Raw genomic sequence first — 19,850 nt, forward strand, 5'->3', positions numbered from 1 at the left:
TATAATACTATTGTACACTTAGACAATAGGATAGTGTAAACATAATTTTCATGCTCACTGGGAAACCAAAAAATTTGTGTGACTTGCTTTATTGTGACATTTGCTTTATTGCTGGAACTGAACCCACGGTATCTCTGAGGTCTGCCTGTACTGTCTTATAAGCTTTATTTCTCACACCAGCCCTACAGCTGGCTGGAGTGATTGATTTTTACAGATTTTGGCCTGTTTAAGCCCTGTGGTTAGAATCGATAGATGTGTAATGGATCCATCACTTTTCTCCAGCTGTGCTGCGGTAGATGTTAGCGTGATTGGTGGGCCATGTCTGGCAATTGCAAGAGTCTGATGGAGCGGGATGTGAGAATCAGGGCTGCTCTGCAGAGGGCGGGCCATGGGGAAGGTTGTGGTCAAAGAGCAGGAACTGAGTAACCCTGAAGGTACGGCTGTGGCCAAGTCAGGGGGAGTCAGGACCACTGATGGTGAGAGGGCAGGCATGGGGGAGGGAGCGTTGGTGCACCTGGGTACCTGGTGCCTGTTTTGCACAGAATGTCAAGATGCGTGTCCAGGAAAGACACATGTCGGACAGGCGACAATTGTGTGAATCTCTGAGTATTTCTGAGCTAAAGCAGAAGCTGAAGCAGGGACTGGGAGGGGAGGTTGGTAAGATCTGTCAGGGCCAGACCATCCAGGCCTTGAGTGTGTCCTGAGGCATGAGGGCCGGGAGGATGGATGGGGAGAAGGGACAGCCCTCAGGAGCCCAGGGCCAGCGTGGGACGAGAGCAGTGAGCACACAAGGTAGTGCTCTGTCTCTGTTGAGTGAAAGCTTATGGTAAGAAAACACACTGCTGTTTTGAAATCCTCACCGTGTTCCGTGGAAGTGTACCAAGAGCCATGTAGTTAATGTATTGTGAGCAAGGAAATCTTCAAGGGGAATAGCATCCATCAATTCTTGGTTGAATGATTCCTCCAAAGGAGTCTCACTGCTGTGCTTGTTTTTCTGATCTCTCTTAATCGTATTTGTCCCTATCCCGAGTGGGGGCCCTCGCTTCCTGGGCGGTAGTCTGGCCATGCGGCTGGTTCCTTTGATCTGGCTGGGCCGCGTGAGGCCTGTTGTAAAACAGCCTGCGTCATTTTGAGAAGTGACAAGATGAGGCCTATTAATTCTCAGCAAGTTGTGTTAAATTACTGCATTAGCAACTAATTTATTTTTAAACTCTTGAGCAAAATTACTTAAATACCAGGGTTTTATATGTAAAATTACAGGTACGAGATGATTCGTCTCAATTGTTCTTATCATGATTTACAATCTTCAAACTCTAGTTCTGGTGTGATGGATCTATTTCTGAATATATGGTAGTTCCTCAGAAGAGCTTTGGAGATCTTAACACAGTTTTTTGGAGGTTTTTTCTTCTTGCTTTTTAATTTATTTTTGGCTGCGTTGGGTCTTCATTGCTGCATGCAGGCTTTCTCTAGTTGTGGCGAGCAGGGGCTACTCTTCATTGCCATGTGCAGGCTTCTCATTGTGGTGGCTTCTCTTGTTACTGAGCACAGGCTCTAGGTGCATGGGCTTCAGTAATTGCGGCTCACAGGCTTAGTTGTTCCGCGGCATGTGGGATCTTCCCGGACCAGGGATCAAACCCGTGTCCCCTGCATTGGCAGGCAGATTCTTAACCACTGCGCCACCAGGGAAGTCCCTAACACAGTTTTTTTTTTTAAATAAATTTATTTATTTATTTATTTACTTATTAATTTTTGGCTGCATTGGGTCTTCGTTGCTGTGCTCGGGCTTTCTCTAGTTGCGGCAAGCGGGAGCTACTCTTCATTGCAGTGCTCAGGCTTCTCATTGTGGTGGCTTCTCTTGTTGCGGAGCACAGGCTCTAGGCATGCGAGCTTCAGTAATTGCGGCACGCGGGCTCAGTGGTCGTGGCTTGTGGGCTCTAGAGCACAGACTCAGTAGTTGTGGTGCATGGGCTTAGTTGCTCCGTGGCATGTGAGATCTTCCTGGACCAGGGCTCAAACCTGTGTCCCCTGCATTGGCAGGTGGATTCTTAACCACTGCACCACCAGGGAAGTCCCCTAACACAGTTTTAACTGCATCTTTCTCCCTCAGCATTTCCCTTTTATTGCTTTCATTTTCTTTTTCAAAATTTGGAATGATTTGTTTTGGTCCTAAGCTGTTTTTAATCATCCTATTACAGCTTTTGGTTAGCTCTAGTTAAGAGGAATTGCTGGCCTTTTGTCTTTTCCTTTTCCTTTACCCCAAACAAGGAGCAGCCTATTTGTATCTCTCAGTTTAGTGAAAATGTAAGGTGGGAACTGGATGGCACCAAGGAGTTAAATGCCTTTGAATCCATCAGGGAATGTTGTTTATACAGAAATTGTTTGAAACCACATGTTCAGAATCCAGAAAACAGGAGTGATCACTCTTTTCATGATTTTTTAAAAAACTATTTCAACACTAAGTTCTATCTTATTTTTGTTGTAACTAGATTTTTTAGTAGTTGGCTGATATTTAAAATTCTGTACTTAATTTTTTTAATGTTTTAAGATTATATTTAGGATTGTATCTTTTAAGGGCACTGTGACCCTGTTTAATTTTCTTCTGACATATATGTCAGTATATGTTTATGAAGTATATCACCATAAATTGTGACTTGGGACATAATTGTTAATGACCTGAAAATATCGTGATACTCAGCAAGACTTGCATGCAGGTGAGGCTAAAAGGGCACTCTCAAAGGCTGTGATTGTGAAATAGGTCCCTAAATGCCCCCAAGATTGAGAGCTTTGATGGATTTTATTAAAGTCATCAGGAATGAAGAGTTGGCTGACTTGATGTTGGCACACCGGGGGTGTCAGTCTGGGCACCGGGACGAGAGTGTGGGATCGCGTGCTCAGCCTGTGCTCAGCACCGGGCGGGGCGGGGCGGCGGCAGACGCTTCAGTCCACATGTGTGAGGCGGCTTCCTCGTGGTGCTGTTGTGCGGTCTCGGCCCCAGCCTGGATCAAGAAGTCTTGGCCATTAGCAGTAGTCTACCCAGTGCTCTTCTCCACGGCGAGCTCTCCAAGTATGACATGGAACGTCAGCGACCAGTGTTAACCAACCTGAAGTCTGTTTGTTTTTAATGAATCTAGGTAACACCATTTCCAAATACTGGATTTATAAATGGGTTCACGTCTCCAGCCTTCAAACCTGCAGCATCTCCTCTGACTTCACTCAGACAGTACCCTCCAAGGAGCAGGCAAGTCCCGTGAGGGGTTGAAAGGCTGCTGTTTTCCCAGGGTTTGTAACAAGAGGTCGCTGCCACATTGTATACTTTCAAAGCAAATCAAAAGCAAATGTGTTAAACCTCAGTCATTCTCACCATTTGGGTGAGTCACACTAAGTGAAGAGGCTGTCCTGTGCTGGCTAATGGTAGATTTGACCACCAGCAATGTCCACCAGGAGTAAAACGACTCGAAGCATGGAATTCCATTCTGTGAGCATTAAACCCTGAAATGCGCGCTGCAGCGCCTACGTAGAGGGTAGATTCGTGAGACAAAGGCTTCTGGGACAGCTTGTATCTGCATGCGCCTGCTTTTAATTTGGGCCTGGGCTACAGCCAAGCAGAACGTCCATACTGCATTTAGATTTGCATTATCAGGCATATTATGAGCTAAGTATTCTAAGTAACATTTTTAATATTTTTCCTAAAAAGCAAGTTTTAGCTTAGCCATTTCTGCATTAGCACGCTCTTTTCATAATGCCATGATCATTTTAGAACTGAGTGTATACAAACATTTTATTTACAGGAATCCTAGTAAATCTCATCTGCGCCATGCCATTCCCAGTGCAGAGAGAGGGCCCGGGCTGTTAGAAAGTCCTTCAATATTTAACTTCACTGCGGACCGGTTGATGAACGGTGTGCGGAGCCCACAAACGAGGCAGACGGGTCAGCCTCGAGCTCGGCTACAGAACCCTCCAGTCTACGCCAAGAGAGACGCGGGGCCCGGGCGGGTGGAACAGAGCAGCCTCGAGTCCTCTCCGGGCTTAGGTAGAGGAAGGTGAGTGTTCACAATTTCATTTGGACAGGTACTGTGTACTTAGAAACTATTCGTAGTGTCAGATTCCATTAATTCAGATGTGTTTTATAATCATTATTTTCAAGTCCATCACAGAAAATCAAATGGAAGGCTGTAACCATCCAAGGTTTTATATAATTACTCAGGGGTGTTACTTTTAGAGCAGAGACTTGACTGGTTCCGTCTTTGTGGTGACAGGACACTGTTCAGTGGGAACTGAGGGTGGGCCAGGCTGCCTTGGGTCCCAGTTGTTATGTGTGGAGAGCTGACCAGACAGCCCCACCCCCCCCGGCCTGTCAGGAAGGACGTGCGCTCCAGCACACATCTAGCGTGGGCTCAGCCTCCGTAAGCTTTTCCTGTCGTAAACCCACTTTGAAACCTGTCAGTGAAGACTACTTTTCTGAGTATTGTGTACGGAGGACATGGGACAGGGTCTGACCCCAGGAGCTCCTTCTGGCCAGGGGCGTGTGCTCCCGGTGTGGTGGGAGCGGGAGGGACGGACCCCAGGCGGCTCCGTCTTCGCAGTCAGGCCTTGCTGGGCCCATCGGGGGTGGAATTGGTCAAGATTATTTCTAAATTCCTTTTCAACTTACATAATACGGGCCCTTAGGGAGTCTTTGCATTCAGCTGAAATGACAAAGGGTAATAAGTAAATAAAAATGAAATTATAAATGGGAATTAATGTGTGAACTGTTAGGCCACGGAAGCCCATCCGGGTAGTGAAGTGTCTTGGTGCCCTTGGGCCTGCCATGACATCCACTCAGTAGGTGGGGTTGTTGCTGCGGTTTAAGCTGCCGTGCAGGGAACGGCGCCAGTGCTGCCGGATCAGACTCTAGACGTTGGAAATGTGCCTCAGGAACTGTGGAGTGGAAGGCTGGCAGATGGGGAGAGGAAGTGGTTGGGGCTCAGAAACCCCGTGTGGTTCACTGGAGTGAGGGCCGGGGGTGCAGGAGCGGACCAGGCTACTTGGGAGCTTTTCCTTTTGATGATAAATTGGATAAATTGTCATTACTATTTTTTAACAATTCACCTTTATAGCTCAGTGTCAGACTTTACATATCTTGCCACTCCAACTGAATGGATATTCAAATGTTCGTATCATAACAAAAATTCTAAATGGGAAAATTCCTTTAATAAATATTTTCTTTTATTTACCTATCTAGACCTCAATTTTACTTCTTTACTATAAATTTTTTTTTTGTTTTGCTTACACTTCTTAAGGTTGGGATTTTAAAATCAAAAGTCATCTATAAAAGATTACAAAGTCATGAAGACTGAATGTGTCTGCACATACTGTGCTCAGTGAAATTATGTTTCAAGTGGGAAAAGTTAACAGTCTTCTGCTTTCCTCTCCTCTAGAAAAAACTCCTTTGGTTACCGGAAGAAACGGGAGGAGAAGTTCACAGTGAGTACATCAGGCCTGTGCCACTTTCACAAGATGTTTAAACCTAGCTTACACTAAACAAACCTGAGATTTAATTAAGATGTGAGAAGGAACTTTTCAAAAGATTTTCTCGTAATGTGGTGTCCGCTAGGTTATAATAGACCTTTTTTTGATGCTCTAAAGAGGAGAAGGTGGTGGCTGGTTACCTGAGGAACTGCTGGCACCTGTGTGTCCTGTGCGGCACATAGATGCACCCAGGAGCGCATCATGCACATACGTGGTCTGTTTGCACTTGTCCAGATGAGTGCTTTCTGTGTGGGTGACCAGGTAGTGTACTTTGAAATCACCGGAATCACGAGTTTGGACAAGCAGAATAAACTTCTCTCACGTAGGAATTAGCTCATCAGTATTTTTCATTCAAAATATTTTTACTCTGTACCCACTGTATAGAAAGCATTGTTGCTTTTTGCTGCATGTAACTTATGGTCAGGACAAACCCAAAATAAGTGATGGGTTTATGTGAGTGGTAAGTACAGGAGGCCTGGTTGTGTCTGCTTAGGGTGATTGACCAGCTCCCCCTCTGGGTGGTGCTCTGCAGGGCCCTGATGCGGGGCGAGCGCAGGCGGTGTGCATGTAGACATTCGGGGCCTGGAAAAGACCTTGAGACAGTTCTTGGTCTGGATCCCAAGCCATTGAGTGTATACATTCTCATTACTGTATTTGCCTAGAACTTAGAAAGTGAAAATTGTTAGTAAATGAACACCCTAATTTTGCCATGTTGGTCAGTTCAGTCTAGTTTTTGGTGACCCTTTGGTAAAGCAGTTCATATCGGTTGGTTCCAGTTGGAATGCATGAATTCCTGTTACATTTGGACTAACAAGACAGGCATCTGACTATCTCTTCAGGTACTAGTTACCCTGCAGGAATCATTGTCCCTGGTCACTGCATTACCTGCAAAGGTGAAATGTTTTCCTATTGCCATTTCCGTTTCATTCTGTTTTGTGTTCCTGATCTGCGTGTTCATACCTGGAACCACTCAGATGCCCACACACGTGGCACAGGTGTGTGTACTCGACAGTGAGCCCTTTGCTGCACTGGGTGTTCTGAACACCTGAGAAGCTTGGGGGCAGGTCGCAGATGTGTGAGCAGGTGGCCTGGCCACGCCCACGGGACCAGGGGTTGGCATTCATGCCTTGCCTAAAGCCATTCAGACCCTAAAAACGTTAAACATTGCCTCTTTTCTTCCTGAAAGTTGACACTTAGTCAATTTTTTGTCAGGTCTTTCTTCCTAGAAATGCTCATCTTCTGAAAAGCTGGGTTCACCTCAGAAACATGCAGATGTTTAAAATAAAGCCTCTAAAAATTGCTTTGAGATGAGCATAACCTAGAGCATGCTGAACTACAGGGCACACTGTAGCCACACGGTTACCTGTGCAACCAGGTTCAGAGGGCACACACGCGAGCGAGGTAGGCAGCCCTCAGGCACCTACGCCAAGGAGAAGACATGCAGCAGGAGGCCCAAAGGAGAGGTGGGCTGTGCTCAGCGTGGATCCGATTTCATCCTTAACCTGCTCTCACTTGAGCTGTAACAGATCTTCTCTACATTTTACTTCTGTAGAGATAATCTTCCAGTTGGTATAAGTTTCTGGGAAATCTTGGCCTTTCAAGTTAAGTGAGCCCCACGAGAGCATTGCTTCCAGTCCAAGTAGCCCACCATTCAACTAAAAATGCCTGTGTTCTACCTAATACAAACTCATTTCCCCTTTCTGTTCCTTGTCTGTTTCAGCCAAGGAACTGGATGTTACAGAATGGCTCCTAGCAGGTTGACTAAGAGTGTTTCAATAAAAGTGTATCACTGCCTTTCTCCTAAGACTCCTGCCTTTCTCTTTGGCTTATAAGTTTTACTTGGGTATTATTTTGCTGAGTTTACTTACTTTCTTGAAGTCAGGGAATGTGATAAGAATCTCATATTAAATACCATGCTTTTACATACTGATCTAAAAATATAAGGTGTTTTAATAAGTTAATTTTCAGATAACTGAAGCCCCCTCCCTTTTAAAAATATAAGGAGTTTCAGTTAAGTTAATTTTCAGATAACTGAAGCCCCCTCCCTTTTTTGTTAAACTGTTTGTTTTTTTTTTTTTTTTTTAATATTTTATTTATTTATTTATTTATTTATGGCTGTGTTGGGTCTTCGTTTCTGTGCGAGGGCTCTCTCCAGTTGCGGCAAGTGGGGGCCATTCTTCATCGCGGTGCGCGGGCCTCTCACTATCGCGGCCTCTCTTGTTGCGGAGCACAGGCTCCAGACGCGCAGGCTCAGTAGTTGTGGCTCACGGGCTTAGTTGCTCCGTGGCATGTGGGATCTTCCCAGACCAGGGCTCGAACCCGTGTCCCCTGCATTGGCAGGCAGATTCTCAACCACTGCGCCACGAGGGAAGCCCTGTTAAACTGTTTTTTTAATGGAAATCTTTGTGAAATTTTTTACGTAAGTTGTACAGAGTTGAGAGAGTGGCTTTTGTTTTCTTTTACTTTCTCCTTTATGACTTAGATCACAGACTCTGCTGCGATAACACAAAACTTGTCTGGAGGTGAATAAGTTTAATGTCGAGACTCGGGCTCTTGTGCATCTGTCACTTTGCTGTGTCCCACTGGTCTCTGTCGGCTTCCGGGGGTCTGGGTGTCGTACACACGCAGCTCTTACCGGCGTGTTTGACCGTGGCCGGGAGCAGCCCTGAGGTTTCATCTTTTCAGCTCTGCTCTCATGGTTGAAGTTGCCTGACAGATGACCTTTGATAGGTGACCAAGTTGGCGGGGTTGGATTGGCCATCTGTTTCTCCAGACAGGTGTGGACCTCCGAAGACTAGGGAGCGAGTGTTTGCGTCACTCACCTGCGGTATTTCTGAGCCCCTCCTGCCCAGCCACCCCAGGGCGACTCCACGGTGTTCTTCTCTTTCAGAGGAGTCAGACTCAGTCTCCAACACCGCCCAGGCCGCCCTCCCCGAGCTTTGAATTAGGCCTCTCCAGCTTCCCCCCACTGCCTGGGGCGGCGGGGCATTTGAAGACGGAGGACTTGTTTGAGAACAGGCTGTCTGGCTTGCTCACAGGATCGTCCAAAGAAAGGGTAAGCTATCCCAAGCCTGATGCTCACTCAGCGCTGGCGTTCTGCTCTTTTCATGTGTGCTTTTTTCACATGCGGAAGAGTATGAGGATAAGTGATTGCAGAGGCCATACAGGTTTTGAGCGGTAGGGTCAGAGGTGGAGCCCTGTGCTGGTGTACTGTACAGACACTCATCCAGAAACTCAGGTTGCATTTTTATTCTTGCTATTCATGACCTGCTTTTATTTTACAAGTCAGCAGAATAAAAAAGAAAAATCTGAATTATACCAGAAGTAACATGTTTTTAATAATCTACCTGAATAACCAGAAGCCCAGAGCAACTTTACTATAATACGGGTGGCTGTCGGCTAGCTCTGTGGTGTTCACGCCTCTGCAGTGATTACATCCCGGGAATCAGCGAGTGCTGCAAGAGCCCAGGGGCTCCCCGTGGCCCTGCTGCAGTCGACAAGCAGACCAGGGCAGAGGTGGCCGGAATGCCTCGTCCAGCGCCTGCTGAGTTCTCAGCCTGGCGCTCCATCACGTCCACCCCTGTGTCTTTCTCCAGTGGGAACCCACCCACCAGCACCCCGCCTACTGCCCGAAGACCTAAGGAGTCAGAACCCCTGGCCTCTGGGTTGGGGAAGGCACTGCCCTGCAGACCGTGTCCAGACCGTCTTCACCTGCGGAGCCCCCACAGAGCCCCTCAGTACCAGGCGGGGTCACGGTGGGATTGATGAAGCCAGGTCTTTAGTTGTCTTCATCCTAGTGTGTGGTTACTGCTCCCATTTTTAGCCTTCAAGGTTGAGAGGATTCCAAGACCCTGTATTTTGGAGAGAGAAGCACTTATTAAATGTGACGTGTCTTGTGCGTTATTGTAAGTCTTAAATTCTGAGTTATCAGTGCCCCATGGAATGATGTTAGAGAATCCTTGTAGCTCAGAGACCCTGAGTCCTGGCTTCACCCTGACCTTAGTCCCCTTGGGGGTGGGCAGGGGAGCAGAACAAGCAGGCCTCCACCCCATTTCAAAATCAGTATTTTGTTTCTGTTTTTTTTTTTTAATTTTTACTATTTTTACATTGCGAGTTTGTGTAAAATTTATTTTGAAGAGAGAATTGCTACTTTTAAGAAGTCTGAGCCCAGTTCCAGGTGGAAGAGACTGTGTCCCTGCTTCTTGGTGGAGTGCTTGGCAGCTCTGCGGGGCCCTGGGAGGCCTCGGACGGAAGGGGGGGCGGTCTCGGGCGTGCTCTGGACGTGAGGGAGCTTTTACAAGAAGGAGGCGTTTTCCATGCCTGTGTTTCCACCAGCCTTGAGCACAAAATCGTGAGAGGTGATGGTTCTCAGGGGCCCCGTGTCTCCATCACCACCACCCCCGCCCCATGGTGGGGGGCAGTGCTATTCCTTCCATCTCACTCCCTCCAGAACCTCTCACTTCTAAACTTTTTATCTGCTTTGAAAAGTGAGATTTTGAGAAAACGCTTGTTTGCAGTTAGTCTCCCTTACAGTTCTTTATTTGCTGCCTTTTTTTTGTTAATTAACAGAAGGCTACATGTGTGAGTGGTTACTGCCCGTGGGGCTGGCATTCTCCAGGTGTTTGCCCTAAACAGACTAAGCCTCAGTTTCCTTCCCTGTTAAATCAGGAGAGTTAACACACTGCTTTCAGGGGCTGCTGGTGAATTCAGGTGGAAACTGATGTCAGCACCTGCACTCCTCAGGGCACTCAGGTTTATTGGGATGGAGCTGTAACCTTATTGGTTTTCCCTGTAAAAAAGGGTGAGCCATACTGGATTGTGCTGGGAACTTACATTCACAGATCACGTGCCAGGCAGTGCTGGGCACTGGGGTGTCAGATGGGTGGAGGTTTCAGTACCTGTTCAGGTGGGAAAGCAGGCTTGCAGGCAATCGTGCTCATGCACAGAGGGAGGCCTCAGATTGGTGAGACGTCTGCCAAGAGGAAGGGGAGACCGGGGGCTGCTTCCCGGCCACAGTGTGTCCAGCTGTGCTCTGGGCTGGCCCACCCGTGCTCCCAGGAGGACAGCGAAGCCGGTACCATCGTTGTGTGTTTAAGATCATTGAGAAAGATCTGACGGACGTGCCTCTACGCGGTGATAAACTGTTTTTGATGGTTTCAGAGCCTGAACGCAGACGCAAGCACGAACACTCTACCTGCGGTGCCCCCCCGAGAGCCCTCAGTGCCCTGTGCCGTGTCCGCAGCCTGCGAGCGTGCCCCCTCCCCTGCCCACCCGCCCGAGTAAGTCCGCCTGCACCTGATGCCCGCGCCCCGTGCTGTGCTCACTGCGGGGCTGCCCGCGGGGCCCAGATGTTCATGTGTCTGCCTGCTGGCGTCTTTCCAGGGATCCCAAGGTGGTGGAGAAGCAGAAGGAGACCCCGAGTGTGGACAGACCTCCTCCCACCCTGAGCACGACTGCGAGTAAATCGGTGCAGGTGGACGGCGCCATCTCGGTATGTCGGGGGCGAGGATGCGGAGGGGCTCCGTGGAGCGGTGGCCGCCTGTGTGCGCACCACGCTTTCTGTGCAGGGTACCCTGGGCATTTGCTAATGATTGTAACTAACCGATCTGGCTGTTCGTCGTCCCTGCAGCCATGGGTCATCTTGTTCAGGGTCAGTAGAGTGAGGCTGTCGCCTGAGGAGCCACAGCTTCCAGTTCCTGTCCCCCTAGGACTTAGGGTGGTCCAAGTGCGGGTCAGAGGGACGCCCACCTCCCACCCCGCCCGCGCCCCACCCGGGTCCACGCAGGCCTACCGACAGCTCCTCTTCCTCTCTCCTCCCCTGGGCGCTCAGTCCAGCTTTTTAAATTCTGATTTGCGTTGTCCCCAGTTTGATCTTGGGTGGGCCTTTAAAGTTTAGATTTGGGAGTTAAACCCTTATTGTCTGCTAGGTTGAATCTTTAAAGAAAACTTTTTTATAGGTTAAAATTATTTTTAAGTTACAAATGGTTGATGGAGGTGACACACTTCTAAATGTCCTCATCTGTCATTTAGCCTTCATGCTTCCACTTACCTGAAAACCCTACTTTTTTGTTGTTGTTACCTCTGACTTTCCTGCAACCACACCTCCAGCTCTCTGTAGTTCGCAGTGTGTACAAATGCTTTGCAGAGATAGCTGTTGAAGGTCACCCATAAGTGACAGTCGAACCTCTTCCTGGGTCCAGGAGGCCTGCTCTGTGCCGAGGCAGATTGTCTGGCAGGGAGAGCAGATGCTGCTTCTGTGTTTTTCTAGGGTGTCTGCTGTCTGCCACCTTTCAGGCTCGTATGTGGCTCAGAAGTGACTACGGGCCAGAGGCTGGAAAGAGTTCAGTCGGCACTTTTCATCTCCATGCCTTTTCTAGTTTTAACCATTTTTACAAGATATTTCTAGAGTATCTTGGAGGGAAAGTTGTGCTGCAGGGGAACCTCAGTTGTTGAAATGTAGGAATTCTTTATTTAAAATAATTTTGAACATGGTTACAGTTGAAACCTTTTTTTACCTCTACCTTGAGTGAACCTTATTTTCGCATGTTGTCATATAATCCCAGAGCTGTGTCTGTTTCCCAGGAATTGCGAAAACCCAGCTACGCAGAGATTTGTCAGAGGACGAATAGAGAGCCGCCATCTTCCCCGTTGCAGCCCCAGAAAGAACAGAAGCCAAACACTGTTGGTTGTGGGAAGGAAGAAAAGAAGCTCGCCGAGAGAGAGCCCCCTGCCCCCAAGTCCAGCCCAGGACCACCCAAAGACCAGAGGAGACCACCAGGCCGCCGGCCCTCTCCCCCAGCCTCGGGGCGGCGTCTGCACAGAGAACAGAGCCCCCCGCCCAGGTCCCCTCAGTGAGCGCCGAGGTCTGGGAGGGCTTCAAGGAGCTGAGGTCGCCACAACTAAGCACTGTCCTGCTCGGGGTGTGAGTGAGCCGCTGGTTAGGAGCTTGCAGTGTAGATGAGGCCCACAAGGTGCCTGCAAGTTATTTTTCTTCTGAGTCGGATTTCCCCCCTCTTGAAAAAAATCTATTTTTCAGGATTTAATTAATATAAACCTTATTTTAGGTTGGTGCTTAACTGGAGGTGATGCATAAGTCTGATTTTTTTCAGGATAGAAAATGCATTTATCCTAACAAATTGATATTTTTTATTAAGCCTCCATGTGGCTATGAATGCAAGCTATATATATATATAGTGAGTTTTTCTAAATTAAGCGGAACTATGCTACTTCATTTTTTAAAATAACTGGTTAGCAAGTGTGTATCTCTGAGATGTCCAGACCGCCGGGTGAGGCTGAGGACCGTGGGATTGAGGGCACAAGGCGATGCTATGAGTGTAGCCTGGGGAAGGGACGGGGTCCAATGGCGCCACACGCTGGCCTGGGAGTTGTCCTTTCATTCAGAAGCCTAAGAAGTGGTTCTAGCATTTTTTAAGTAGAGCCCATTTTTGGTCCACTGGGCAGAGTAACCCTGCAGAGCACCGAGAGTCCTGATGTCCTGCCAGCAAGTAACCAGCTCCTCACTCCAGTCTCAAGTGGCTGTTATGTAAGATAAACTCAAAGCACATTGTGAATAGAACTTAAATGAAATATAAACTTTGTTGCCCACTGACATGTTACCACGAAATTATACCCTGATGTTTTGCTCCCGAGAGCAGGTGGGGAGGGCATGGAGCCCGGCTCCCTCATCTGCCCCAGTCGGCCCCACCTTACCCCTCCCGGGGTGCCTTTCCGAACCTCTGCGCACGGCACACAGATCGTGGGAGAAGGTGTTTGTGGTGCCCTCTGGTGTTGGAGGATCCAAGTTCCCTCTCTCTTTACCTCCAAGACAGGGTCTGTGATCCCTTCTCTAAGTGCTGCTCTCCAAGAACACGCATGCACTAAAGCTAGCAGTTGATAATAAACATAAATTATTTTGTTTTAAAATGCCTAAAGTTTTTCTTTAAGTATTCTAAGCAGCAGACATTAAAATAAGACTATTTCCTGCTAAATGTAACCATACAGTTTATTCCACAAAATGTTATTTAACAAGACTAAGTTTTTTTCTTTTTAAAAAAGAGATTATTTCCATCCAATATTTAAAGACTTGAATTTTATTTAAACTTGAAAATGACTTTGCCTTAACTTTTGTATATGACAGCTTAGAGTTCCTGAGACCGGCCTGTGTTGGCGTGAGTGGGGTCTGCTGTCACGGTGTTACTGGGTAAGCACTGTAGGAAGAGCAAGCAGTCATGTTTGTAATTTACCTGGAAGATCTTACACAGTTGATCTTTTTTCAGACTGTTGAAAAATCCTGTAAATGCAAATAGTCGATACTGTATTAAATATGTGCACTTGGGCGTGTGTGCTTCGCTTGTACAGTTGTAAATAATCAGAACATATTAAAAAGGTACCCTAAAGAGAAAAAGCTGATAAAAATTGATATATTATAAATGTTGCTATTGACCTGGATGTAGATAAACTCAATGTTGTGGTTTGAATATTATTTTAATTTGTTGAGGTTTTTTCTTTTTCTCTTATACTGGTGTGCTGAACTGATTCTGCCTCTTTGCTGCTGTGAAAGGGAGATGGAAAGTCTTACTAAAACGTTCGAATATTTTCATGCTCTTCTTAAACATATGTAAGTATGTACTAATCACAGCTAATGTTGAAAGGGTTTTTGAGGTATAATCTGGAAAGTGGAAACTGGCAGGGTCTTCAAGTGAAAGTAAAAAATAATCTACTTAAAATTATAAATAGCTAATAGGCATGATCTGCCTGCCAGAGGAAAACAAGCCCATCTCCTTCAGAGCAGCGTCTTTATTCAAATACCTAGACACCCACACAGCGCTCATATTTGCAAATGCCTGTAAAAGGAACAGGGGAATTTATTTCTTTGTAGTTTTGAAATTGCTGACTGAAAAAATCAGAAATAATTGACCTCTTACACCCAAACCAATGAGTACTGTAGAAAGAGCTGGAAAGGCCAGCTCTGAGCCCCCGGGATCCCATGAAATGGCGGTCTCTGCCGGAGGAAGGAGCGATGCTGTCAGCACCATCCCCGAATCCCAAACCCTGTGCAGCCCAGACACTGGTTTTTAATAGTGGCAGATCCTTTCCCTGGAGGCAGGTGTGTGGGGCCAGCCGTGCTGTCCGCCATTTGTGTGACCAGGGTGGAGCTGTGCGTGCAGCTGGGATGAAGGTGACCATGACAGCAGCCGGGACCAGCCAGGTGGCATGGCCGGCCGGGCACATGAGGCCTACGCTCCCGCAGCCGAGTTAAGACTTCACTCTGATGTGATTTTTATAGCATTCTTTTTAATTAAGCAAGGGCGATACGCCAAAGAGCTATATAATGTCCCCCAATCTCCACCTTTCTGATATTCGTGAGGTTTTCCACTCACAGAAAAGCACAGGGGGTGCACAGCGGGAAGCTGTGGTGCCAGCCCACGGGCAGCCCCGCCATGCACAGCCGGTGTCTGGCTTCGTCCGTGTAAAATGTAACTCTTTCCTTTCCCCTGGCAGTACCTCAAGGTACAGAGTCAGAGACACAGCATCACAAATGGCATTTTAACTTGGACAATTGTGTGATGATACTTGTCATTTGGAGAGATAAGAATGAGAACCCAGCCCCGTTTCACCAGACATGAATTCAAGAAGAGTCGTTGCTTTTTAAGAGTCCGTGTCATGATGTTTCTGATCAGGCCCTCTTGTAACTGCATCACTGGTCGTTACTAGTGGTGGCAAGAAACCTGTCAAGTTGCCACGTGGTCAGGGCCACCACGGTGCCGTGTGGAGGCCAGTTTGGGGCCTCACGGCCCTCGGGGACAGGTATGGCCCGTGTCTGCATCTGCGTCCGCGGGGAGCGGCGGACAATCGGCCTGAAGGAGCGGCCACGGCACCAGCTCGCAGGAGGGCAGTGACGCGGACGCCTCGCCAGGGCTTCTGTTTCTGTTCTATTTCTTTTCATTAAGACTGGAATCAAGCTTATGTGTAAACTATTGGTAATTTAAGTTTCCTTTGTGTCATTCAGTGTAAAACTGTCTAATTTGAAAAAATGTAGGTTATGAAAAATAAAGATTTAGGCACTGTTTGGGTTTTCTTTTCATTTTTTTTTTAATTAAAATTTTCTTCAAAATGCACCTTTTTAAAAAATAGTATTTTGTTTGAACCCATCTGTGTCATGAGAATGAAATGCGGGTTCCGTCCACCCGTGTTTGGATCGTAGCCCGAGTCCTCGCAGCAGGGGCACCGTGCCCAGCGGCTCAGTTGTGGGCCTCCAGGGTCGGCCCTCAAGCCAGTGTTCGTGAGGGCACAGTTTGCTAAATTTGAGGTTTACCACAGAAATAAGTATCCCTGTGTCAGGCTCTTGTTTCTTGTGTTAAATGGCCACGTCTCAGGAGACATCCCCATAAAATCACCGGGGGTGGAGGTGCGGCCATCCTGTTCAGATCCTAAGTGAGCCTCAGGAACGGTGATGGACTTCACGCTAAATCGGGGTGACGCCAGCAGCGGTGGTTGGGCCTCCAGCATGTGTTACGTGTGATGGCTGGTCCGCCAGCTGGTGACTGACCCACGCACCCCCTCCCCCGTGTTTCTACTGGGTTATCCTTCCCTTGTTGATGTTATCCTTCCCTTGTTGATGTGGGCTTCTTTGTCTCTGGCTGTTCATTCTTTGTTACATGTTGCAGATATTTCCTCAATCCCTACCAGTTGTCTTAACTCTATTTAGAGTAGCTTTTATCTTACAGTTTTTAATTATGTAGTAAAATTGACCCATCTTCTCCTTTATGGTTGAGTGTCTTGGTCTTGTTTATGAAGTCTCCCTCCTCCAGAGCCATGAAGACAATCTCCCTTGATGAATACATGTGTCTTCAGCCCATGTGGAATTGATTATGTGTGTGTGTGTTGTGTGTGTAGTCTAAGGTGAGAACCCAGTTTTACTTTTTGCCATGTGGAAACTTGCCTATTGAGTAAGCTCATTATTCCTCCACTGATCCGTGTGCCACTCTTGTTACTTGGTGTTCCCTCCCACCTGCGCAGGCAGCTTTTTCTAGCCCCTCTAGTCTGTGCCTCTGGGCCCATTTCTCTGCGGACACCATGGAATTCCACTCACCCACCATTCTGCCTTCCTAGGAATTTCCTTCGTAGGACTCATCACAAAAACAATTCGATGTGCTCCCTGAAGGTGGGAATCAAGCCTATCTCTATCACCCTTGTATCCCCTGGTCTCAGTACACTGTCTGCAACATAGTAGATGCTCAATAAATATCTGTAAAGTTGATGAAGTATCTATTGACTGTGTGTTCTCCATGCACAGCCCTGGCCTAGGAAATTGGGGGAGAAATGGGGTGATGTGTTGATTTGCCTTTTCCAGATAACTCTTCGCAAACTCAGTGACTTGAAATGACAAGTCATACATCGGGACTGGCAGATGTAGGCCCAGCTTGGCAGCTCTGCCAGCCCTCGACCCCTCTTGCTCCCAGGTGCGCGTCAGCCGCTCTGGGCCTGGCCGGGGACACACAGCTCATGGCCATGTGTGTCGTCCGTGGGCCAGCCGAGGCGTGTTCTCTTGTGGCCGTGGAGTGGCACAGAGCTGAGCCCCGAAGGACCCCAGATGTTTGCACCTCCCCATCCACCAAGAAGTTGCAGTCGTTGTGTTCCGTTCCTTGGCACGTGCATGTTTTTTTTACTAACGTTAAAGCCCTCTGTTTATCTAAATCACCGGGTAAAACCAGCAGACGGAGGAGCACCCCCAGCACCGAGGCAGCTGGGCCTGACGGGCCACTAGCACTTCCTGATCCGGGTGAAGTGCTGGGCCACTTAGATTGGGGTGTGGGGGGCTCTTCCCCTTTACATACTGTGTTCCCAGTCCACCATGGGTGGTGGGTGGGGGAGATATGAGGAAGACGGCACTGCAGGAGGGTTTGGGGGTTTTAACAAGACTTCCCACAGTTCTCAGAGCCCGAGTGCCATGGAGTATGGCCAGCGTGGGTGCCAGCTCAGTGGGCCTGGTCCGTGTCTTCCATGTCGGGGGCTCTGCCATCTGTGGGTCCCACTGAAGCTGAAGGAAAGGATGGTCAGCAGGACCCACCAGGTTCAGGATGGTGTTACGGAGGAGGCCGTCTGGTACCGACCAGGGGAAGGGCTGTCATGGCAGGGGAGCCACGGGGCAGGGACGCAGCCATGGGCTGGATCCCTTGCGAGGCCAGGGTCCACTGTGGTCAGACAACACGCTCTGTGTGATCTGTCCACTTACGTGTTAGGGCTTGTCTGTGACCCTGGATGTGGTCACCCTGGTGACTGTTCCACGGGTGCTTGAAAAGAACATGCACCGGGTGCAGAGCTTGCTTGAGTGTGTGTAATGTGGGTCCAATCCTGGGGGGCAAGGTGCCGTCAAGTCCACACCCTGGCTGACATTCTGCCTGGTTTTCTCAGTCACGTCCCTCACCAAAGTAACAGATTTGTCTTCCTGTGTTTCAGTCTTTCTCATTCCCCTCAGTTTTTGCTTCCTGTATTTTGAAGCTGTGTTGGGTGCCTGCACTCTTAGGATGGCTGTGTCTTCTTGGGGGTGTACCCTTTAATCTCAGTAGTCTCCCTCTTGGTCCCCAGTAACTGTCTTTGCTCTCAAGTTCTCCTGTATCTGACGTTAATATACCCATTCCTGCTATTCTTTTCCTTTATGTTTGGAGATGCACCTTTTCACATCTTTACTTTCAACCTGCCTCTGCCGTCATATTTAGAGTGAGTCCCTTGTAAGCAGCATATAGTTGGGTCTTGTTTTTCAATCCACTCTGCCAATCTCTGTCTGCTTACTAGTGTGTGCAGACCATTTACACGTAAAGTAACTATTGACGGGTTGGCGCCTACGCCGGCCAGTTTGTTTATTTTCCACTTGCTCCCTCGTGTTTCTTGTTCCTCTGTTTCTTTTTTTCTTGCCTTCCTGGGAGTTATAATTTGCTGATTCTTAACTCCCAGATCAGGAATTATTTTAAAAAAGACAATTCTATGCCTGAAGATGTGTTTGCCAGAGTGGGCTCTGCAGGAGGTCAGTCTCTCCTCCAGGGAATCCTCTCCTTACAGATAACTTGGGCGAGTTATGTAGTGTTGCTAAGCCTGGATCTTTATTTTTTAGTGGGACTCTCACAGTGCCTACCTCCTCTGGTTGTTATGAAGACACAGCAAACATTGAAAGTGCCATCCCCTGCACCTGAATGCATGCCCTGAGCAGCCAGGGCCCAGGAGTTTGAGAAACTGTCCCTCCGTTCTCAGAGGCTTGGGTGGTATGATTCCCAAGTCTGAGTACTGGCATGTCCCTCTGTTGGCTAAACGAGAGAGGGCACACCACGCCCCTGGCCATGGAGATTGGCCTAGGGTGGACGTTTGACCAAGTGCAGGTGAGTGAGACCCTAGGAACTCCTGTGATAACCTGAAATTCCTCCTCTGGGTGCTCTGGGCTGAGGAAGTGATGAGGGAGCTGGCGGGAGGACGATGCACAAGGGGTAGTGGAGCCTGGAGGACCCGTATCCTTGACATCACCCCGTTCTGCCACATCAGGGTCAGTGTCTTCCTTGGACAGAGAGCAAGAATGCTGTGGGCAAACCCATTAGCATCCGGGGAGATGTGTGGCCTTTAGGAATAATGTCAGAGCTGCCAGTAAATTTCACATCTTGGCCAGAGTTGGGACCCATTTCTATTCTTGACCCAGTGACTATCAAGGGAAATGGGCTTCCAGACCAGTTAGGTCACCCTTGGGGCTCTGGGGTGGGGCCCTGGACACACCCAAACTCTGTTAGGAAAGACGAGGTGGCAGCCAGCTGCACCCACTGTTGACACGGGAATGTACCCCAACCCCACTGCCCCTCAGACTCCAGGCTTGTGGCGTGGAGTCAATATCTGAATTCAGTCAGTATCTCAGACTTAACATGCCCAAAGTAGATCCAAAATAGGGCCCTTGTTTCCTCCACAAAACACCATCTCAACTGGTACTAGCATCCACCCAGTTTATTCCAGTCAGAAAACTGAGCCACCCTCCGTCCCCCTTTTTCTCTCTCCCAGATCTAACCCATCAACGATGCTGCCGACCCTGCCTCCACATGCTCCCCAGCCCTCTCTCGCCCTGTCCAGCCACGGTTCTCTCTTACCAGTGCCTCGTAGGGGGCCTCCTCTAGTCCCCCGATGCCCAGCTCTAGAGCCTTTCGTGGTTCCCTGGCTCAAAACCCCGTGATTGTTTCTCGGGAGACTGAATAAAGCCTGAGCACCAGTGCGGCCTCCAGGCCCCTCACCAGGAGCTGTCCACCCCCCATCTGAGCACACCGGCCACTCCGCACACCCAGCTCGCACTCAGCATGTCCTGAGCTGGGAAT

General features: G+C 48.4%; 1 protein-coding gene across 2 annotated transcripts in view; it reads left to right on the plus strand.

Annotated features, from left to right (window-relative positions):
* Positions 1-15,577, plus strand: part of LARP4B (La ribonucleoprotein 4B) — an 83,996-nt gene extending 68,419 nt beyond the window's left edge. Inside the window, exons 12-19 of one of the 2 annotated variants that reach the window (XR_009500702.1) lie at positions 3,132-3,238; positions 3,789-4,040; positions 5,418-5,463; positions 8,399-8,563; positions 10,669-10,787; positions 10,891-10,999; positions 12,091-13,708; positions 14,069-15,577. Coding sequence is in view for 1 of the 2 variants with exons in the window: in XM_059912244.1 (XP_059768227.1) it covers positions 3,132-3,238; positions 3,789-4,040; positions 5,418-5,463; positions 8,399-8,563; positions 10,669-10,787; positions 10,891-10,999; positions 12,091-12,363 (1,071 nt within the window). In the remaining variant the exon portion in view is untranslated. Of the gene's footprint in view, positions 1-3,131; positions 3,239-3,788; positions 4,041-5,417; positions 5,464-8,398; positions 8,564-10,668; positions 10,788-10,890; positions 11,000-12,090 lie in introns of both variants that reach the window. The other variant, XM_059912244.1, reaches the window with a different exon arrangement.
* The last annotated feature ends 4,273 nt before the right edge of the window (positions 15,578-19,850 follow it).

Source organism: Balaenoptera ricei, chromosome 2, assembly GCF_028023285.1.
Source record: "Balaenoptera ricei isolate mBalRic1 chromosome 2, mBalRic1.hap2, whole genome shotgun sequence".
Lineage (NCBI taxonomy): Eukaryota > Metazoa > Chordata > Mammalia > Artiodactyla > Balaenopteridae > Balaenoptera > Balaenoptera ricei.